Raw genomic sequence first — 23,734 nt, 5'->3', positions numbered from 1 at the left:
AATGAAAGGAAGACACAGCTCTGCCTATGTGGAAATAGTTCACCTCCACGGTCATGAAAGAAACAACTGGAACACTAGTTTTAGAGCCTAGTTCGTCTCCATGGGAGGGGCAGCCTTTGGAGTCCAGACCCCAGGCCTGCCTGGACAACAACGGACACTGCACGAGTGCTTGCTGTGTGCTCTGCACACTTGCACCTGACCCGCACTGCTAGGTCCCACCACCACCACACAGAGTGGGGCCCAGGCAGGTGAATTAGCCTGAGATGCAGGACTGGAGCCCCGGGGCCCAGGAAATGACCATTTCACTGAGCAAATCCTGCCCCTGGATCCCCACACACAGCCAGCATGGTCTGTTCTCACCAATGCAGTCCGATAAGACTGAGTGAAACATCGCCACGCTGCTGGCTCCCCAGGTCATCAGAAGGGCAAGATGTTTGCTCAGAGTGGCCCAGTGGGCATGCGGCGTCAAGGCAAACCTCTCCATCTCACAATCAATGGGAGCGTGGTTTGAACTTAAACTTCAGATGTGAAGTGTTGGGGCCATGGCTGTGTTGGGCAGTGTCCAGTTATAAGGTTCTAGGAAGGGAAGTGGGAATGGTTCAGTGGCTGATGGTACCACAGTTTCGTGAGGTCTGCCTGAGGGGTGGTGGCGCAACAGAGGCTAAGGGGGCTGAGTTGGTTGCAAAAGCAAAGCAGGAAGGATTCCAGAACAAAGCACAGGGGACAAAAGCCTGGTGCTGGGTCTCGGCAGCAAAGCATCACCTCTCCAGTGAGACTTGAGGGCTGACACGGACCCAAGGGTGACAGTCCCCCACCTGTCCTTCTAGGTGCCTTAGCTGGGAAGCCACGCGTTCATCCGTTTGGAGGTCAGCCAGGATCCAACAAGACCTGCCAATCACCCTGGCTCCCACTCCAGCAGCCCGATTCCCAGGCTGGCTTGGAGCAAGGAGGCCTGCTGGGACACCAACATGGCAAATCTCTCATCGCCCACCTCAGAAGTACAGGGTTGTGGGCTGATGGCCACCCACCAGGAGGGATGGGGTGCAGTATGGCAGCTGGGCCAAGCCAAGGTAAGCTTGGGGCTTCCACTGAGGTCTGCAGGAAGGGGAGGATGGCAAGGGAGGTGACCATCTATTCCCCAACACCCATAGCAGGAGCACTTCCCAGCGGAAGCCATCCCACACCTGCAGCCCCAGAGCTCTCCAAAGGAAAGGGCCACTTTTTCAATCTCCAGACAAAACACTGCAATGCGCAGCGCACATCCAGGAAGGACTGGGCATTGCCCTCACTTCTGCATACAGGGCCTGGGGAGTGATCTTGTGGGACCTCCCACTGGGGGTGGGGCTGGACACAGCACTGCAGTGGGCAGTCAGGGCAGTGGAAACGGCCCAAAGGAACCGGACAAGGACGTGCACAGTGCAAAACCCAGAGACAGCCTGGTGTGGAAAAGCTCATGAAGGCTGCCCACCCGCATCACTCAAGGTCATTCTGCTGAAGCTGCCAGCCAGGCTGACTACCAACATACAAAGATGAGCAAGGCCAGTCCGACTTTCAGAGTCCCATCCAGGGACCCTCAGTGCTCTTAAAATGCTGGCTATTTCCAGATCTCTCAGAGCAATCACAGCAGACAGTGAAAAACCAAGTTCTGATGGCAAATTCAAAGGAACTCCACGCTCTCACGCTCAGCCCACCTTGTTGGAAGAGTTTAATCGAGACAAGAGGCTGTGGGTGCATCATCCACACTCAAGTTCCAAACTTGTGAGGAAGGAAGATTGTATGCAACAATGCAAGTCATTTGTCCTTAGAGTAACAGAACCATCCTCCCAAAGGAGTGCCCGTGGCCACCTGTCTGCAGCGTCTGTGGTCTCAGTCACCTTCCAAAGCGGTGAAGGATCTGCATGGGGCCACTGACACCCTCCTGTTGTATCTGCCCCTGTTCAGTCAAAACCCCAAGCCATGTTAGGGAGGAATGTTAGAGAACCCACCTCCCCAGCCACCGGGTAACACTCTGCAGCACGGACACGGCCATGGGGGAACTTGGCTGGGATCATGGCCGTTTTAAAACTCCTGACCACCCCAGGATGAGGACTTGGACTTGTAACTCCTGGCAGTGAGACCACACTGGGTGGAGAAAGGGCTTCCAAGATAGCGACCACAGACGCTGGACACAGGAACCGCAGACTGAACAAACCTAACTCCGAGTATGAGCACTGCAAATGACTCATGACGATACGCTAGCTCGCACAGGGCCACCTTAAATCCAGCAACAGTTGGTGAAATGTTAAAAGATGCGCTTTGTCCACCCTTGACGCATGAGCCATGACAACCACAGTCGCCGAGGATCACGAGGAGTGGGGGAGGACTGCGGGGGTGCACTGAACAGCCCATCTGTCCCCGCGCCTGGGACTCACGCGGACGCTCCACAGCCCCCTTCATCCCCTGCTCCAAGGTTAGCAGTTACGCAGTTTCTGGCTTCTTCAATGCTCCCCTCACCGCAGAGTCCCAGAGTCCTTCTTAACCAGTTGTTCAAGAACTTCTGATAAAAAGCCAGCAGGGGGATGGTTAAGTCAACGTAGTATGAGTCCATTTGCATAAAATTCCAGAAGTTGAATCCATGCTTGCATAAATCAGCAGAGGGAACCTCTGGGAGGCAGGGGTAGGCTGGGAATCGTCAAGAGAAAGACTTCTGGGGCCGGCGCCATGGTGCAGTGGGTTAAAGCCCCGGCCTGCAGTGCTGGCATCCCATATGAGCACCGGTTCAAGTCCCGGCTGCTCCACTTCCAATCCAGCTCTCTGCTATGGCCTGGGAAAGCAGTAGAAGGTGGCCCAAGTCCTTGGGCCCCTGAACCTGTGTAGGAGACCCCGAAGAAGTTCCTGGCTATGGATCAGCTCAGCTCTGGCCGTTGTGGCCATTTGGGGAGTAAATCAGCAGATGGAAGACTTCTCTCCCTCTCTCTCTCTCTCTGTCTCTCTCTCTCTGGCTCTACCTCTCTCTGTAACTCCGTCTTTCAAATAAATAAAATAAATCTTTAAAAAAAAGAAAGAGAAACACTTCTGCAGCACTGGAAAGTTCCAAATCTTGACCTGGGTGATGGTTACAGGAAACACACACAGTACACACACACAACACATACACACACCATTACACACACACATACATATCCAATACTATGCACAAACCACACACACTACACACATACCACACACACACACACATACCACACACACACACACACTTACCCGATACCATGCACACACCACACACATACCACACACACAAACACACATACATACCCAATACCATGCACACACCCACACACTACACACACACACATACATACCCAATACCATGTACACACCCCCCCACACACACATACATACCCGATACCATGCACACACCACACACACTACACACACATACATACCCAATACCATGCACACACCACACACACTACACACACACACATACTTACCCGATACCATGCACACACCACACACACTACACACATACCACACACACACACATACCACACACACACACTTACCCGATACCATGCACACACCTACACACTACACACACACACATACCCGATACCATGCACACACCACACACATACCACACACACACATACATATCCGATACCATCCACACACTACACACATACCACACACACACATACATACCCAATACCATGCACACACCACACACACACACTTACCGGATACCATGCACACACCAAACACACACCACACACACACATACCCAATACCATGCACACACACACACATACCCGATACCATGCACACACACATACCCGATACCATGCACACACACACACATACCCGATACCATGCACATACCACACACAATATACCATATACACATACAAAGAGTCCTAAGCTGCATAACAATGTTGTGGAGAATGATCACATACACAATGGCGGCCCCATACGATCATGGATGTTGCCAGCGATGTTGCAGCCATCCTAGTCTGTGTGAGCACGGTCTATGATGTTTGCCCAGTGACAAAATCACCCAGCAACACGGTTCTCAGACTATGTCCCTGTTGTTAGGGACCACATTATCAAGCTGTGCGCTCAATAAAAGATGCAGAAAAATCATTTCTCACGTGCCACGTGTCTTTGAACCTACAAGGAAAGAGAGCAGCAGAGGGTTTGGATAGTTCTGTGTCATCTATCTACTTTGGAAAAAGATCTAAACCACGACCACCTGAAGCTTTCTCCAGTGACTGAGAAGCTCAACTCTGCCCCCGTCCTCCCGGCACACCCCAGGCCCTTCTGAGCTCCCTCTGTGCTGGTGTGGGGTCCCCTCCCTCCACAAATCAGGGGTCTCTGCCCTCAGGCTTCTAGGTTCTCAGAGCCTCACAGCTCCTGCCACACTGAACTGATTCCTATACAACTCTGAAGACGGAGGAGAAAAACCTGCTGGCTTCTGATGAAGCGATCTTTCCTGGTGGTCTGAGCTCTGGGTGCAGGGAGTGGGTTCTGGGGGGCGGGGAGGCTCACGGGGGCTGTCCCTGAGAAGAGAAGCCTGGGGGGAGGCATGTCTTACCCACCAGGCGCCGTTTAAGTTCCCGGCTGCTCCACTTCAGCTCCTTGCTAAAGGCCTGGGAAAGCAGTAGAAGATGGCCCAAGTGTCTGGGCTCCTGCACCCACGTGGGAGACCCAGAAGCAACTCCTGGTTTCAGCCTGGCTCAGCCCTGGCTATTGCAGACAAAGCCTCTCTGTCTCTTTCTCCCTTCCCATCTCTGTAATTTTGCCTTTCAAATAAATAAATCAATCGTTTAAAAAACCAAAAAACCCAAAAACCAACTGTTAATAACTAGAAAACTGAAAGGATGGTGAAGTTTTTGCAAAACAACAGGGAGCATTTCCCAGGTAAGTGGCCACCTGGCCACGTGTCTGCACTGTTAAGTTACCTGCCCTCAGAGACCTTCCCTGCTGTCTCTGTACAGACTGCACAAGGGATCACGCTGGGGGCCAGCCTGTGAGCAATGGTCTGATGGGTCTGCATTCTTCAGCAATCAGGAAAATTATTATTTTTTTTTTTTTTATTTTTGACAGGCAGAGTGGACAGTGAGAGAGAGAGAGACAGAGAGAAAGGTCTTCCTTTTGCCGTTGGTTCACCCTCCAATGGCCGCCGCGGTAGCGCGCTGCGGCCGGCGCACCGCGCTGTTCCGATGGCAGGCGCCAGGTGCTTATCCTGGTCTCCCATGGGGTGCAGAGCCCAAACACTTGGGCTATCCTCCACTGCACTCCCTGGCCACAGCAGAGAGCTGGCCTGGAAGAGGGGCAACCGGGACAGGATCGGTGCCCCGACCGGGACTAGAACCCGGTGTGCCGGCGCCGCAAGGCGGAGGATTAGCCTGTTGAGCCACGGCGCCGGCCAGCAATCAGGAAAATTAACAAAACAAGAAAACCGGCCAGCGCCGCGGCTCACTAGGCTAATCCTCTGCCTTGCGGCGCCGGCACACTGGGTTCTAGTCCTGGTCAGGGCACCCACCGATCCTGTCCCGGTTGCCTCTCTTCCAGGCCAGCTCTCTGCTGTGGCCAGGGAGTGCAGTGGAGGATAGCCCAAGTGCTTGGGCCCTGCACCCCATGGGAGACCAGGAGAAGCACCTGGCTCCTGCCATTGGATCAGCGCGGTGCGCCGGCCGCAGCGTGCTACCATGGCAGCCATTGGAGGGTGAACCAACGGCATAAGGAAGACCTTTCTCTCTGTCTCTCTCTTACTGTCCACTCTGCCTGTCAAAAATAAAAACAAGAAAACCCCTTACTTACTTCCCTGAACACAATCCTGAGCTGGTTACACTCAAAACAAGCCCCGTCTAAAATGGGCTTTTCCAGAAGGTTCTATCAACCCCTGCCTACCTTATTCGTCATCCATCAAAGGCTAATGCTCGAGACGGGGTGGGGGCGGTGCCAGGGAGACGCTTCATGACCAAAACATCCACTTTTGGTTTTCGTTCAGCACACAGCTTGGGAAACCTTCTCACGAGGGAGGAGGGGAAGGAGATAAAGTTCTGGGGCCCCTGTCCCTCAGCGGATGTGTCACACTCCCCGCCTCCTTCGCCAGCTATTCCAGTCCCTGGCTGGGCCCATGCCCGGCTGGGCAACTTTGGACAAGACACTGCTGTGGACTGCAGGTTTCCCTCTGTAACATTGGGCCACCCGTGCAGGGCTTTTTCGGGTATTTGAATGAGACCATCTTTGCAAAGTGGGCTGGGCACGTGGCAGGTTCCCGACTACTAAAGGTCACTATCATCAAGCCTTACAGAGGACAAAGCCCCCAAAGCCACCACACCCTGGAGGACAGAACTCCCCTGGCAGACCCTCCCTTGTGTGGGAGGGACACAGGATAGGAAGCACTGTCCCTCACCTGACAGCTGATGCTCCGAGGCACAGCTGACTTTCTGGGTGAGTGTGGCCTCATCAGCCAAATTTGTCATAAGACTTGGGCTTTTCCTGGAGAAAGAAAATAAAAGGGGAGGCTGACACTGTGGCATAGCGGGTAAAGCCGCCGCCTGCAGCGCCGGCATCCCATATAGGCACTGGTTCGAGTCCTGGCTGCTCCACTTCCGATCCAGCTCTCTGCTAAGGCCTCGGAAAGCAGTAGAAGATGGCCCAAGTCTTTGGGCCCCTGCACCCACGTGGGAGACCCAGAAGAAGCTCCTGGCTTCGGATCAGCACAGCTGTAGCCATTCAGGCCAACTGGGGAATGAACCAGCAGATGGAAGACCTTTCTCTCTCTCTGCCTCTCCTTCTCTCTCTTTCAAATAAATAAATAAATCTTAAAAAAAAAAAGAGAGAAAGAGAAAGGGATCCGGTGTGATGGAGAGTCTCTGCAGCTGGTTCTGAAGATGGAGCAGCCCACATGCCAAGGGATGCCAGTGGCCTCTGGGAGCTGAACATGGCCGTGGTGGAAGCCCAGGAGGAAATGCGGCCCACCGACCTGCAGCCCGAGGGACTGACGCTGCCATAACCGCTGTGCTTAGAGAGCCACCAGCTGCAGATCAGAACGTGGCCAGCATGTTCATGTTGACCCTTTGTGAGACCCTGAGCAGGGAGCCCACCCACACGGTGCATACTCATCTGACCAACAGACCGTGAGCTAAGAAATGGGTGATGCTGGAAACCTCTATGTGTGCAGCAGTGGGAAATCGACACAGGACTCACAGCCAGACAGGGTTCAGGGAAGACAGGGAAGCTTTTCTAAGACCTGCAGAGCTGCCCATGGAGAGAAGTTTGGACAAGCGCCAAGTATGATTTGGGATGCTGAGCCTCCCCTTCTGAGCTGGGCTGCTGTTACATAAATGGAGACAGCCTTTTCAGAAGTGCGACATCAACAAGGATATCTAAAACCCTCTACTCACTGTAGAACTTGGATGTCTGTATGCTGGAAGGTGCTGGGGCGTGTATTAGGCAGCTTTCTGTCCCTACAACCTGAGAGAAGGTTATTTACAAAGGAAGGAGATTTATTTTGTTCCACAGTTGTGGAGGTGCACAGTCCAAGATCAGATAGGCCCCATTGGTCAGAACACCATTGAGGCTGAAGGATGCAAGTGGCAGGGTGTGCAGGGGGCTGAAACACCCTTTGGGGACCTTAGGTCTGTTTGTCAGCTGCAGAGGCTCAGTGTCTTAATCACTCAGGGAGACACAGCCGGGAAGCATGGGGTGTCCCCATCCCAGGGGCCAGGACAGCCACCCAGGAATACATCCTCCAGTTTACACCTCCTGCTTTAGGAACCAGGGACACCACCTTTCCATTGTTGTGTCCAGAAATCCTAACGTAGGGGTGGGAGGAAAGCAACCCACACAGCCTGGGATGAGGAAGGAATTTTCAAATGATGCCCCTGCAATGAGCATGGGCCAGGTCAATCACATGAGTCCTCAGGCAAATCAATGAGCTCAGGGGGAGGAGGTGGGCAAAGGAGGGCGGTGCCATCCACGAGATCTTCTGGGCCAGGCAGGCACACACTGTGCTCACCTAGAGGAGATGGGCAGTCCCAGGAGGCGGTGTGCCAGCGGGGATGGCCACAACGGCACCTGTTTCTTCAAAGCTGGTTATTATGGACAGAGTTAAGTCCACAAGCAAGGCCATTATGGTAGATAACTATCTCAACAAGGGTAGTCATTAAGGAAGACACATACACGACAACAGCTGTTGCAGAAGGTGTTGGCGTGAAAGTTGTTAAGTCAGTGAGGAGAGTTATTTTGCAAGGTGTTCAGTCATCATGAAAGAAGTTATCAACAAGGGTAGTCGTTAACATGTATCAACTAACATGTCCATTACAGGCATGGGGCCAGTGACAGTGCCGGGACCAGGCCGTGCGCTTAAGAAGATTACGCCAAAAATTCAGGGAGGTAAAAACGTAAGTCGAGGGACCAAGGATGCTGAATGGAGAAAACTGATTCCAAAACGCACTGTTTCATGGGGGAGGGGGAGGGTGGAGGAGAAACAGCAGGTGGTTACTGCTGAGAGGGAGAGGGACTATGGGTCGGGGCACTTTCCTTTCAAACATCATATTCCTTCTGTGCAGAAGCAGCTTGTCCTATGCTAGGTGCTACTGTCGAGGAAGGAAGAGGAGGACGGGAACAAAATGCGGCCGCCGAATCCTCAGCCAGCCGCCTTCCGCTTTGCCCTTACAGCTAGCTGGTCTCCAGTGATACATCAGACAGGGAAGGAGTCACCCCAAATTACATTTTCCCATAAGGTAGATTATTTAGCATGTTGTCAGCTCAGATATGGCAGCAAATGCCTTTTTATTTATTTTTGTAAGGTTTATTTATTTATTTAAAAGGCAGCGTTAGAGAGAGGAAGAGACAGAGAAAGAAATCTCCCATCCACGGGTTCACTCTACAAATGGCCGCCAACAGCAGGCAGGGCTTGGCCAGGCTGAAGCCAGGAGCCTGGCCTTCCATCCAGGTCTCCCCCAAGGGTAGCAGGAGCCCATGGACTGGCGTTATCAGCCACTGCTTCCCCAGGCACATGAGCAGGGAGCTGGATCAGAAGCGGAGCAGCCGGAACGCAAACGCTGCTCTGATATGGGATTCTGGTGTTTGAAGTGGTAGCTTAACCCCTTAGCCACAACACTGGCTCCAAGGCACCTTTTTAAATATCAAAACGATACCGTGGGATTATTGGTCATTAATAACAGAGCCACACTTCTGATCCAGGGCCAGTCTCACTGTTATGATGTCCCAAAGACCTCACACATGAAGAACCTCTTATCTTTCCCCTTCTCTTTTTCTGCCTACAGAAGCTTCATTGTGACGTCCACTGCAATTCCTCTACGTAGATCTGCTGTATTTATCACACTGGACAGTGTCACAATTCAAACAGAAGAGGCAACCTAGGGAAACGGGTCCTTGCTGAATCACAAGGTGCATGCCCTTCCAAGAACTTTTTAATTTAGCTTTTCTAAAAACACATGAAACAGAACTAAACCAGGTACCAAAGGCCACCAATTCATTCCAAGGCCACACGTGTGAAATCCGTGTAGCCAGTGAGTTCTTGAAGCTAGATGCACAAGAGGTATCCAACATATGTGGGATGAATAGGAATTTCTTCCTTTTTTTTTTTTTTAACCTCAATGATCTAAGATTAGGGTAGATCTTTTCAGGACATTCTAGATGAAACCGAATTCTCTAGGCCTGCTCCGTGCTAGGCCCCCAAAAAAGCATATACAGGAAAAACAAAACAAAATGAAGAAAAATAAAACAAAATGGAGAAGGCAGCTTTGCCATCAGCTCCTCTTCTAGTGATTTCACACTGCGATTCCAATTCTTCTTTAGAGAGGCTTTCTTTCTTTATACTTCAGGAATTTGTTTTAAGGCAACAGAATTACTAACTGCTAAATCATAAAGAGACTTTGAATTTATCTTAAAAATATCCTAAAGGCAAAAGTGACAGAAGGTAAATCAGTGATTGCCAGGGGTAGGGGTTGGCTACAGGTGATTGGAAGAACTTTGAGAGGTGATGCAAATGTTACATCACCGAGCTATACCCTGCCCTGGGGAAGACGACAGAATTACATTATACCTCACCACAATGGAAGACTGTCCATTCACACACACAAATACATAAAGCACAAAGTAAGACTGGAACAGTAAAAGAGTCTTTCTCTTACCCTAGAACTTGGTTCTGCTCCCACACGCAACCACTGTCACCAATTCCCCATGTTCTTTCAGAGGTAACCTATGAATGAAAGTGTGTTTCTACACACAACACTCACTTTACCTTATTTCATTTTATTTTGCCAAAAGGTTGCTCGCCACCACCCTGCCAAAACTGGTGAAGGATTTCTAAACGTGTTGCACCAAAATCAATTTCTCTTTCATTTCGTTGTCCATGAACTCCTGGAATTCCCCTTGTGGATCTTGGGGGTGGCTCCTCACCAGTTTACAGAGAAATAGCTCATTCTTTCAACCGGCTGCCTAGCAGTTCATTGTTTGGACGTTGCGTAATTTATGTTACTAGTTTCCAAAGATGGACATCTGGCCTGTTTCCAGTCCCTAGTGACCAGGGCAGGGCAAGGTGGAATCTGAGTTTACCCAGTGTGGGAAGGTGCCAGCGGGACACACCTGCCCCAGAGTCCCAGGCTCCCCACAGAGGCAGAGGCCAGAAAGGCTAGGAGGTGTTCTCTGTGGGGCAGGCTGCTACACTGGGGTACTGCTTGTGCAACACCACCCCAAGCACTGTTCACCATCTAGAGAAGGTCTTCTACATTCTGCCAAAAAGAAAATCTTACCCGGGACGGAGTTAGCTGCAGGCTGAAGCGCCAGGGAAGACTGCCAGCAGCTGCCAGGCCAGTCTGGAGCCAGTGTCCATCTCTCAGCAGGGATCAGAGGCCAGGGCCCTGCCTGGCTCCCCGCCGCGGGCGATCCCTGCGCCGACACCCTGCGGCCTGGTCTGGGTTTCTGACACTTGGTCACAAGGGCAGCTGCAATTCTCGGAAGCCTGCTGGCTGTCTGCCTGCAGGCCTCGCGTGCAGCTGGGCACGGTGTTCCACTTGTACAGAACCGGTCTGGTCAGTCCCCAGCAAGCAGGAAATCCATGCATGCAGGCGCTTGCTCGCACTTGTTCTAGTGTCACTGCAAACAGTTTCTTGCAGCTTTTTAAAGTTTTTTTTTTTTTTTTTTTTTAAATTTGAGAGAGAGAGAGAGAGAGAGAGAGAGAGGCAGAGCTAGTTCCCATCTGCTGGTCCACTCCCCAAATGCCCACAAAGGCCAGGCTGAGCAGGGCTGAAGCCAGGAATAGGAACTCAAATCCAAGTCTGCCAGGGGGCTGGCAGGGACCCAACCACTTGAGATTCTACCACCAAATCAAATCCCACCTGCTCCACCTATGATCCAGCTCCCTGCGAACAAGCCCAGGAAAGCAGCAGAAGATGGCTCAAGTACCTGGGACCCCATACCCACATGAGAGACCGGATACAGTTCCTGGCTCGTGGCTTTAGCCTGGCCCAGCACAAACTATCACGACCATTTTGAGAATGAACCAGTGGATGGAAGGTCTCTCTGTCTCTCTCTCTCTAATCCTGCTGTGCAAATAAAATAACTAATTTTAAAAATCTTAATGTTCTTCTTGGGCCCATCTCAAATAATGAAAAGTCGTAACAATTCTAGTAACCAAGGAGTGTGCCCCAGGCCAGATGTGGCCCGGCCAGTTCCTACTCTGTGACTCGGGACGCTGAATCTCGGGCAGGTTAAGTCACTCGCCCCACTCAGCCGGTTTATAAGCAGTGGAGTCAGGATGAGAACAAAGCTTTGCCCACAAAGCTCGTCTGAGGAACGCTGATTCCAGTGAGGTCTTGGGGCCCCATCCTCCCATTTCTCAGCTTCCTCTCCCTCTACCCTCTTCCAGTCGGGAATCTGGGTGCTTTGGGATGCATGGTCTGAGGACACGGGAAAGGCAGCAATGGGCAAGAATCCAGATTAGCAAAGTGACGGAGAGAGGCTGAGTGTTTGCGTCCCTGGAGATGTGTTCAGGCCTAACTCCAGCAAGCTCTGTTGGCAGGGCAGGTGCAGGTGCCAGTGAGCACAGCCCTTCCCCACCGGCTCGCCCCTCCCCGCTGCTCTCCCCTGGCCTGAACCCCTCAACTGTGGCTGGCCAGCTGCACAGCAGTCCAGGAGATGGCCTGAGACCTTCAGACTCAGCAGGGGTTCCTCTCCCCACCCGTCCGTCCTCTGTGATGGCCCAAGATCTGCTAGTCAAACAGTAGCCTGCTGTTCCCGCCTCCAGGTCTGCAGCAGAAGATAGGCATCTGAATGGATGCACACACAGTACAGCAGGAGCCTGCATGTACCTGTCCCAGCTCAGCCCCGCCCTGGACCATGCGGAAGCCTTCCCCTAGTGCCACGTGGTCTGCGCCATGGCAGCTGACCAGCCTTGCAGGCACGCCCAGAGACAAGGGCCACAGCCGACTTGCCCTCCGTCAATCTTTGGACTCAGAAAGTCGGCAAAACTTCATTTTTCCTGGAGGCTGCGTTCATCATCCCAGGCTGTCACCTGGGACATTTCTGCAGAAAGCGCCCATTTCACCCAGAACGAGGGTGGGAGTGCTTGCAATGCATGAACAACTTAAAGCAAGTTACACCACCCGTGCTTGTGGAGCGGCTCTGGTCTGCTTTCCCGAGACACCCCCACAAGGATGATTTAAGGCTGTTCACACGCCAAGCTGAGTTGTTTACTGGCCCTTCCATCATATCGCTGACCTGGGCTTCTGTCCAGCACAGGGGTGGGGCACAGGCGGCCTGGGGCTCCATAAGCCCCACGAAATCATCTTGTCTGGCCCTGCCAAGGTAACTACAGGCGGATCCCAAAATTCAATCCATCGGGAGCAGGCTACTTTTTAAGTCAATAATTTTGTGTTTTGAATGACGATATAGATAGCCACATGTCCCTTGGCAGAAAATGGGTCCCCCAGCCCTGGTCTGGTAGAACGCAGGGTTGTCACAGGGGGGACGGCCGTCTCCCATGCCTGTCCACTCTACACAGCCAGAGGAGTGAGGCCGCCAGAGGTCCCCCCTTGGATCGGGGCCACTTGGGAGAGAACTGGAAAGTGCAGACTATTTTTCAGACATAGCCACCGAAGAAAGAACTTTCACTTTCATAAAATTTGTCCCGTGACTGTACACTGGTCAAATTCTGATTTTCTACTGTACGCTGTCACATTCGGCTCCACTCCATAGAGAAAATCAGAGCAACAGAGGTGGGGCATGGAGCCGCAGTGCCGTTCAGAGGAGGGGACAGGCAGGGCCACACAAAGTCCTCCTTGTTGTCACCGCCACCCATAGCCTGTCTTCACACACCAGGGTGCTGCTGAGCCCCATCGCAAGGCCCCACAACGCTTTTGGTTTTGCTGCTTCCCCCAGTCTTTTCCCTAAGTTCACCAGGAAGACAGCAAAGAACACGACCGGAGTCCCACTGGACACCTGCTGCTTTCACACTGCTGCTTCCACACGGTCTGCTCTCCCAGCTCCTCCTCTTCTGTCTGGTTTTCATCAGATTTGGCGAAAAGAGGAGCCAGGCTGTCTTAGAACTTCCCGCCCTTGTCACCTGCTACCAGTGTGACCTGAAGAAGTCAGCTAACTTCTCTAAGCTCATTGCTGCCCCTAGAAAGGCTACTATGAGGGGTGATCTGGGTACCCATTTGTTTATTCTGCAGATAAAGTGCTTGCCGTGTCCTGGGCATAGTTCTACCCTCTTAACTCTCAGCAGTGGGATCTGAAGCCACCAGAGCTGGCCCATCAGACCTGATGTGCACAGACAGGCTCTGATTTAAATCAGCTCAGAAAACATTAGGGCTGCAGGTTCCTCTGCATGGTCGAAGCCCTCAACTCAAAGTCGGGAAAACAGAGGCCCAGAGACATGAAGCAACTCTTCCTGGTCATCAAGCCCCACGCTGACAACACCTGAGGTTAGAACCAGGCAGCCTGACCGCCAGGTCTGACCACTCCGCCCACCTTGTGACCTGGACACTGTCAGCCTCCTGCTGGGTCCAGAACCACCCGACACACTGCAGCCTCCCTTCTGGTTGGGCAAGGCCATGCCCCAGGGTGGCAGCCAATGGGATGGCCGCAGCAGTGACACCTCAGCAGCATGCAACTCCCACTGCTGGCCCGTGAAAACCGCCCACGTTAAGTCTCTTGCTTTTCCCTTCTATCAGTCTGATGCAGATGAACACAGAGCCCAGTGTTGAAGATGCTGGAGCTACAAAGTGGAAGGAGTCTGGCTCCCCCACCCCTGCCTGGAGGAAGCCCCCTGTTCTGGATCTTAGAAAAGCAAGAAATCAACACTGATGCTGAGTGAGGCATTATACACCTCCAGGTTTGTGTGTCAGCACAGCCTAAGACAGGTGACACATTAACTGCTGGACTCAACGGCAAGCAGTGGGTAGGAGCTATCGATCACCAGGGTCAACAGGGAGAGCCATCAGAGCCCAGGCCTGTCCAGTCTTCTTGGTACAGCATTCAGGGCCTCCAGAAGTGGGCCAGGAAGACAAGGACCAAGAAATGGTCCTGGGATTTTACAAGAGGTCATTCCCCACAGCCCCGGCGAAGGACAAAGCAGAGGAAGTGAACGAGTGATGACCGCAAGCCAGCATGGCCCTCCCTGGATGCTGTCACAGGAGGGAGATATAGGGGTAAACACACAGAGCCATGGAGCCCACACGTCTTTTTTTTTTTTTTTTTTTTTTTAAGATTTATTTATTTTACTTGAAAGAGTTACACAGAGAGAGAATGAGAGGCAGAAAGAGAGATCTTCCATCTGCTGGTTCACTCCCCAGTTGACTGCAACGGCTGGAGCTGTGCCGATCTGAAGCCAGGGCCCAGGAGCTTCTTCCAGGACTCCCACACAGATGCAGGGCCCCAAGCACTTGGGCCATCTTCTACTGCTTTCTCAGGCCATAGCAGAGAGCTGGATCTGAAGTGGAGCAGCCGGGACTAGAACTGGTGCCCATATGGGACACCGGTACTGCAGGCGGTGGCTTTACCTGCTACGCCACAGTGCTGGTCCCGGGTCCACACATGTTTTTCATGAAAGGGGGAAATTTATTGGGGAAAGCCAAACAGTCAGGCAGGGAACATCATTTGAGCAGCATCTAGAGAGAGGCGTCGACATCCCAAGAAAGGGGGGGACAGACAGAGATTCAGGGCAGAGGTGAAACATCTGAAAGGCAATTCAAATCATTGCCTCCCCTCACGTTTGTGGTTTTAACTGGAAAGAAGAAAGGAAGTAATGGACAGCACCATGGAGTGGTGAAGAGGCTTCTGGAAGGAGGCTGACCGGACGCAAGAGGGCACATGTGCTTGGCCGTGACCGTGGCAGTGGCTGCACGTCTTTGTTGTTTGCCATCCTCCATTTGTCCTTGGAGACAACCTGTACAAACTCTTGGATCCACTCATTGCTCCCCTGGGAACTCTGCCTATAGATAAACTTGTCCATACACCCAACGGTGTTGACGGCAAGGATGACTGGGACTCAGGCTCTGTGTATGGTAACAAAAACCTGGTACAATCCATCACACCAAGAGGCGTGCCTGTGTGAAGGAGTATTACGCAGCTGTAAAAAGCAAGGGCACTTTTCCATGTTCTGATATGGAACAGACACCAAAAAAAAAAAAAAACCAGACCGCTTGGTAGAAAGACAAAGGTGTACATAGTGCACCTCCTACGCTCTATGCTACAGTACGCTCCTGTTTGAATGCAAAGGGCAGGTACGTCTACCAGCAATTGTGTACCTACATACAAACAGTTCTGAAACAATGTGCAAGAAACCATGGCTCCCTTTGGGAAGAAGTCTGAAATCAGAGGTAGAAGGGAACATGCTCTCGGCTTCCCCTAGCACACCACTCGGTGCTATGCATCAGCTAACAACGGAGACGCGTTCTGTTAGCGAGTCCGGTACACTGTACAAGTCACCAGTGTGTACAGTGCGTACAGTGTACGTGTCACCAGGCATGTAAACCTCGATGGTTACAGATCAATCATTCAATGTGGCCTCCTTTGTTTTCAGTGCAGCGTCTGGATGGAATCAAGGGGTAGAATAAACACAAAACACAGGACGTGGCTGCTGGTGTCACATGAGACACTGTTTCCCAGCCAACACTGGGTTTTTAAAAAAGTAGAAGGAGTACCCTCTGAAATGACAGAGTCCAGTATAGCAAGCACACAGCCAGGATCACTGTCACGTAGTACCACTATCAGGGATTATGTACTGTATGTACATAATGGATGTGCTACACTATTATGTGACAAGCAGCACCGGGGCCTTGTATACAACCAGCATCACCACAAACACACGAAGAATGCACGGCTCGAAGTGCCGGGGCGCGGTCACTGGCAGGAGGGATGTTTGAGCTCCACTACAATCTAACAGGACCACCAGTGACTATGTGGCCCATCGTTAGATGCTGTTATGTGGTGCCCATTTATACGTTAATTCTTTTTCTAAACACAGTTGCTAAATTGTTTGAATATTAAAAACACACACCTATATCTAGAACACATATGAGCACAGCACTAAGTGTTGGTTGATTTTTTTTTTCTCCAAGGAGAGAAACCAAGTCAGGAGCACAGACGTGATCTTAAAGAAGACACAGCAGCCCGCGCCGCGGCTCACTTGGCTAATCCTCCACCTGCGGCGCCGGCACCCCGGGTTCTGTCCTGGTTGCCCCTCTTCCAGGCCAGCTCTCTGCTGTGGCCCGGGAGTGCAGTGGAGGATGGCCCAAGTGCTTGGGCCCTGCACCCCATGGGAGACCAGGAGAAACACCTGGCTCCTGGCTTCGGATCGGCGTGGTGCACCAGCCGCAGCGTGCCAGCTGCAGCGGCCACTGGAGGGTGAACCAATGGTAAAGGAAGACCTTTCTCTCTGTCTCTCTCACTAACTCTGCCTATCAACACACACACACACACACACACACACCTATATCTAAAACACACATGAGCACAGCACTAAGTGTTGGTTGATTTTTTTTTTTTTCTCCAAGGAAAGAAACCAAGTCAGGAGCACAGACATGATCTTTAAGAAGACACAGCAATGCCATCTGGAGTTGCACCACGCGTGGGCGCACAGCATACAGGTGCTGGGAGCTGGGTTCTGGGCTGCCGTCTCAGCGGCACCCCACACCAGCTGAGGGGCCCTGGGAAACTCACTTGACCTCTCTGTGCCAACTTCAGGGCAATGAGTCAGAGTAGGTATCTGTTGAGGACAGAGCTAGCTGACGCGCAGGTCTACTCAAGAACACCGACTCGCTTCTATTTCCTCCGCAGGAAGAGGCTTCTTGTTTCTAAAGAACTTCTCCTATTTATTTATTTGAGAGGCAGAGACAGATAGCAAGAGCCAGAGATCCCATCTGCTGGTTTACTGCCCGAATGCCTGCAAAGGCTGTGGCTGAGCCACGCCAAAGCCAGGAGCTTGGAACTCAAATCCAGGTCTCCCATGTGGGTAGCAGGGACTCAGTTACTTGAGTCATCACCACGGCCTCCCAGGGTCTGCACTGGTGGAGTCAGGGGCCAGAGCCAGGAATGCAACCTGGGCGCTCTGACGCAGCATACGGGTATCTTAACCACTAGGCTAAACACCTGCTCCCAACAGCTTCACTTGTGTTACTCAAACATGTGGAATCTCTATTTTATCCACCAAAGGGCATTTGTGGCCAATGTCTATTTTGGAAGCCACACACACACACACACACACATCTCCAAATACAACACAACACTGTAAGCACCATGTCGTGCAGGGAGCCTGCACTTACACTCCCAACTCCAATAAGAACATCGGAATCAAGTGGGGATATCCTGAGTGTCAGAAAGGGAGGCGCAATGAGTCACCGCACACACAGCAAAGTGGAAGGCTGCTGTGGCATTCTTTGAGTGATGTCTTAGGCATTTGGCATCGAGCAGGACTGCTGTTAGCTGTATATGGGTATGCTTCCGTGTTTCCCTATGCATTGAGAAACCACTCAGGGTTTTGCATTCCTTTGCAATGGGTTATTATAATTTCTGCTCCAGAAAATAATGAGGTGTACAGCATCAGTGTTTTCCTGCACCGTGTCTGGTTTTCAGGAGTGGGTGACTGAGGGTAAGCGGGAGATGCCTACGTACAAAATTCCCAGCAGAATGGCTGGCGTGTTGAATGTCCAGCGTGCACTGGCTTCTACAGGGGCAGTAGTAATTAGTCATTTGATTTTATTTTTTTATTTTTGACAGGCAGAGTGGACAGAGAGAGAGAAAGACAGAGAAAGGTCTTCCTTTGCCGTTGGTTCACCCTCCAATGGCCGCCGCGGCTGGCGTGCTGCGGCCGGCACACTGTGCTGATCCGAAGGCAGGAGCCAGGTGCTTATCCTGGTCTCCCATGGGGTGCAGGGCCCAAGCACTTGGGCCATCCTCCACTGCATTCCCGGGCCATAGCAGAGAGCTGGCCTGGAAGAGGGGCAACCGGGACAGAATCCGGCACCCCGACCGGGACTAGAACCCGGTGTGCCGACGCCGCAGGCGGAGGATTAGCCTATTGAGCCGCGGCGCCGGCCAGTAATTAGTCATTTTAAAAACAGATGGACCAAACACAAGTCCAAGGTTAACAAGAGGTGAGCACTTGGTTCTTCTTCCCTGGTTGTCTAGAACGCTGCCAGCTGCCCCAGAGAAGGTGATGGGCTAATTACAAGGTTGTGGGAAGTGGTTTGAAATAATTTGATTGCAGGATAATTTTTACAATTTAGGAGGATAATTAAAGGGTATTAACTTTTCTTAAAAACCGAGGCAGAGAGCCTCAGACATGGGGTTGCTGTACCAGGGGTGTTGTTATGCCCCAGTGCCCCACCCTGACCAGTGAATGCCGCTCTCCCCAGCCCTAACCCCCACCCTCTTCTCGCCCTCTGCCATCCAAACCCAAGTCTGCACTGCTGGGCTCACACACAATGGGGTTTGTGTTATAAGCCAAGGGACTGAGTTCTGCTTTCTCTTGATGAAAAAACACCCCTGGGCTACAGGCAGCATCCAGCGAGGGTGGCTGCCGGGCGGGGCATCCACCAGCGCCGTCTGACTCGTAGACTGACCTAGAGGGAGGAAAAGGCTTCCTGCATGGATGCTGGTGACACAATGGCCATGAGCGCCTGGAGAGTGTGCGGCACAGGCTGCAACGTGCACCGGGACGGCAGTGCCCGGTCTGCACAGGCAGCAGGGAAATGACACACCGGAGGCCGCAGGCCCCTCTCTCCTGTGCATCCCAGAACTCCTTGGAGAATCTCAGGCGCATGAAACAGTCAGGAAGGCGCAGAGCAGCACAACCAGGAGAACGTACGCTCGGATCTGTAGAGACGGGATGAGCCCATGACACGACCTTAGAACCTCGACAACAGGACAGCACTGGCTCACCTCATCACACCATCTTGTGGCAGAATTTGTAACGAAAGGGTACTGGTCACCGAGGCAGAGGGCCTCAGACAAGGGTCTCCACGCCAGGGTCTTGTTATCCCCCAGTGCCCACCCTCGCCTTTTCCCTGTGGAAATCAATATAAGCTCTCCCCTGCTATTGGCCAGGTTCTATTTGACACTGGAAAAACTGTAAGCAACCTACACATCCAACCACAGGGGATGAGTTAAAGCCGTACAATGAGATGGTCTCAGTTTTGGTTTACACACTCACACATGGGACCAGGGACCAGAAAGAACAAGGCCGGTCTATTCATCAATTTCTTTTCCCTATACTGGTTATGGGTATCACCGATTTTTCGAATAATGCGATGCTACTCAAAACACTTTAAGTGTTGGGCTGGCGCCGTGGCTCACTAGGCTAATCCTCCGCCTGCGGCGTCAGCACACCGGGTTCTAGTCCCGGTCGGGGTGCCGGATTCTGTCCCGGTCGCTCCTCTTCCTGTCCAGCTCTCTGCTGTGGCCCGGGAGTGCAGTGGAGGATGGCCCAAATCCTTAGGCCCTGCACCCGCATGGGAGACCAGGAGAAGCACCTGGCTCCTGGCTTCGGATCAGCGCGGTGCGCCAGCCGCAGCGGCCATTGGGGGTTGAACCAACGGAAAAAGGAAGACCTTTCTCTCTGTCTCTCTCTCTCACTGTCCACTTTGCCTATCAAAAAAAACAAAAACACTTTAAGTGTTGTTTTTGACTTCCTCTCCCATACTGATAGCCAGGGAGGGTCCCCAGAGGACTACTGTGTGGGAGTGCAGAGGAGGGGGCGGGGGTGCAAAAGAGGGGGCAGGGGAGCCACCAGTCCTGCCAGTCCCATTTCACTCTGAAGAAGGATGCACACACACACACTCACGGGGTGAGCACACACATGACTTAATCCGTCCGCTCACGTTTCTGGAAAACACGCTATCGGCAAGTATCCCAGCGGTTCTTGGAAAGCAACGCGGGTGAGGTTTTAAGAAGGCTATGGTTCCAACTTCACCAGTGCTTCCCTGCTGGAAATGTGGGGGCCAATACACACCACCACACAGACTTTCCCTCCCTCTTCAGCTCCGCGGAGACCCCACGTTCACTAAACAGGTTCACAGATTTATCAAATAAAGTCACTGGGCCAGACACAAAGAGGTCCACCAGGTAGATCCACCCCAAGACTCCAGGCCCACCAGCTGCCCTCAGCAAACTGCACCAACCCCAAGCGCTCCCTCCACCGGGCCCCCAGGGCTGCCCAGGGCCAGTTCCTTAAACTTAAGAAAGTAAAATGGTCCTGGCTTCGGATCAGCCCAGATCCGGCCGTGGCAGCCATCTGGGGAGTGAACCAGCAGATGGAGGACCTCTCTCTCTGTCTCTCTCTCTCTGTCTGTAACTCTACCTCTCAAATAAATAAATCAATAAAATCTTTAAAAAAAGAAAGTGAAATGGGAAACACCTAGGCTTCCTGGTATTTATACACTATACCGTGAGGCAGGACCAGCCAGCCAACAACTTCCTGTAAGGAAGCTACTCCATGGGACCTGCCCAGACAGAGGGGACACAGGCAGGGAGCCAGGTGTGGCCAGGCTGTCATTTTTCTCAGTAGGATGCCTTGGTCTTCACCACGTTCTTACTGGAAAAGCTCCTGACCCTTAGCGCGGAAAACCAGAAACAGCGCCGGCCATCCGAGAGTCACCACGGTGCCCCAGGAGTGGCAGGCAGCCATTTTTCTCTCACACACCTACACACATGCGTGCACCCCCTACAACACCACTTTCTTGTTCTTCAACCGGCCTCCTCCTCCCACCTGGGGCATCCCGAAAATTCACTCCTGAGGAAGGAACAGCAAACAAGTGTACTCTTAAGTGAGGCCTCAAAATATATGCATTGCACAGCAAAAGTCACACTGTACCCCACAGTATACAAACGCGCCTGGAAGCCGGCCCGCGTCATACCTGCAATGTCACACGCTGTCACCACGACACCCAAGCTCAGCTTCACCCGCTGAATTTCCCTCCTTCTTTTACCCAACCGCTTAACACAAACGCACAGCCCCCGCCCCGAGGGGCAGCCAAGGCCCGAGACTCCTGGATAACTCGTGACAAACACAGACCCGTGCAAAGGCCGGCTCCCAAGGTCCTGCGTGTCCAGGCAGGTCATCCCCGGCATCCTAACCCTCCAGGACCCCCACACCCCTTCCCCCTTCCCCTCTGTGCCGGCGCGGGGCAGCGACGAGCGGCCCCTCCCCCAGCCGGAACCACCCCGGGGCCAGCGGTCAAAGTCCACCAGGCCATGGCGCGAGGCCCCCAAGCCACGCCGCCGCCTCCCGCCGCTTCCAACTCGGAACGGAGCGGGCAAGTGGGCCGCGTGGACGTGAGCGCCGGGACCTCCCACCGCAGTTCTGAGGAAGTGGGGGGTGGGTGTGGACAGGAGCGCCCTCTCCGCACGTCCCGCCGGGGGTGTCCCAGGAATCCCGGCAAAGCCCCGGCCCGCGGGCGCGAGGCGAGCGCGGCGGCCCCGTCCCAGGCTCGGGCTGCGCGCACTGCTTCTCCCTGCTTCCCTGGACCGCGAGATCCCGGCGCCGGGACTCTTCCACGTGCGGCAGCCCCTGCCCGCGGCGAGGTCGCCCGAAACCGGGAGCGCACCGGCCGCCGCGCCCGACGCGGGAACTGCCGGAGCCCCCGGCACGGTGGTCGGCAGGCGCGCGTGGCCGGGCCCTCCCCACACCCAAAGCCTCCCTCCCGCGCCCCGCTCCCCGCACTCACCGGCTCCGGGCGGCAGGCGCGCCGCGCCCAGCAGCAGGAAGCCCAGCAGTGCGCCTGCGACCCCGAAGTTCAGGCCGGCCATGGCTCCGGGGCGCCTCGGCCTCGGTGGGGGAAAAGCGTCGAGGCCCGCGGCTCGGAGCGGCGGCCCGGGGCGCCCGAGCCCTGGCACCGGCTGCGCTGCGCTCCGCCCCGGCTGGTTCACCTGCGCGCGGGTGGACGCGCCCAGGCTCCGCCCTGCGCAGTCGGAGTTGGGCTGACCTGGTCCTTCCCTCCTCCCTCTTCTCCTCCCCTTCCTACCTCAGCGACCGCCTCTCCCGCCCAGGGGCCTGAGTGCCCGGGGCCCTGTGGCTGACTTCCCTGGGCCGTCTATTGAGACTATGGGACTGGCTCATCCCTGTCTCCCTGGGCTTAGCCCAGAGGCGCCTAGGTCGCCCTTGGGAGAAGCCTCCCGCCTTCTCTAGCTTGTAGAGGTCACGGTGCACCCCTTTTGGGAGGGGATTCTTACTTGTGGGTCACCCCAGCCCCGGCTGCCTCACCTGTGTCTGGCGCCCGTGAGCCAAAGCCGGTACCTGCAGGATTTCTGTTGCGCGCCACAACCCTTCCAAGTAGGGCTGAGACTGCTGAGTTACGCAACCTGGCGCAAGTGGCCCGGCCAGTTAGTGACGGAGAGAGAGGCAGGACCTGACAGCGCAGGGTAGGTTTTCCACAGAGTTGCTTTGTTGATTGAGGAATGAATGCGGGAGTTCATGTGAGCTTAATGCGAGACTGGAAAGGGCTAAGAGAAGAAGCCGAAACAGGCCTGCCTCCTGGCAGGGCCCCTTCATTGCGTTGTGAATGGGGTCCTACGGGCCCTCCCTGTAGTGAGTGGGCCGCACGTGTCTGTGGGTGTGGGGCACCCAAGTGGAATGTGTGTCACCTGTGTGTCACCTGCCTGTGGCTTCTCCTCCCACCCTGTAGGCCACAGGCCAAGTTCAGGGTCACAGAGCCACAGCGAGAGGTGGCCGATGGTTCGGTAGCTCTTAGCTAGCAGACCAGAGATCTGCCAAAATTACTCCATAGCCCCTGAGGCTACCTGTAGCTATGGGTAGTTGGAGGCTGGGCCAGGGTCGCCTGGAACAGCCTGGAAGGCCTGGGATGTGGTCCAAAGCTCAAGCCACAGCATCAGTCTACAGTGCAGCCCTGGCTTCTATTTAATTTTTGGAGGGAGCCAAACCCCACCCTCGGGCAAGCACGGAAAAGGCTGTTGGTGTTGTGTGGTGTGGGAGGGGGAGCAGAACCCCAGCGGTTCTCTGCAGAAAAGGAACGAGACCTAAATGGACAAGGTGGAGCCGGTCAGCAGCTGCAGGTGTGGATTCTGCTGTCGGAGGTCCTGGACTCACTTTTATTTTCTCTGTGCCTTCCCGGCTTGTGCAGCCACCATCCCCTGTCTGTGCCACACTCTCCTGACCCAGGAACTGGGGCTGTGAGAGGCTATGCTTCATAGACCGGTCTGAAGGTTCATGGGCCACGCGGCATCTTTAGCTGGTGCTTGCCACAGAGTAAATGCACAT

The 23,734-nt window shown here is 53.7% G+C and overlaps 1 protein-coding gene across 1 annotated transcript in view; it reads right to left on the bottom strand.

The window, feature by feature from the left end:
• CDCP1 (CUB domain containing protein 1) overlaps positions 1 to 22,347 on the bottom strand; it is a 52,858-nt gene extending 30,511 nt beyond the window's left edge. The window contains exon 1 of the mRNA XM_062200686.1: positions 22,185 to 22,347. Within this exon, the coding sequence (XP_062056670.1) occupies positions 22,185 to 22,266 (82 nt within the window). The 5' untranslated portion in view covers positions 22,267 to 22,347. The remainder of the gene's footprint in view (positions 1 to 22,184) is intronic.
• Between the last annotated feature and the right edge of the window lie 1,387 nt (positions 22,348 to 23,734).

This window comes from Lepus europaeus, chromosome 9 (assembly GCF_033115175.1).
Source record: "Lepus europaeus isolate LE1 chromosome 9, mLepTim1.pri, whole genome shotgun sequence".
Classification (NCBI taxonomy): Eukaryota; Metazoa; Chordata; class Mammalia; order Lagomorpha; family Leporidae; genus Lepus; species Lepus europaeus.
This window is presented reverse-complemented; position numbering and strand designations above follow the sequence as displayed.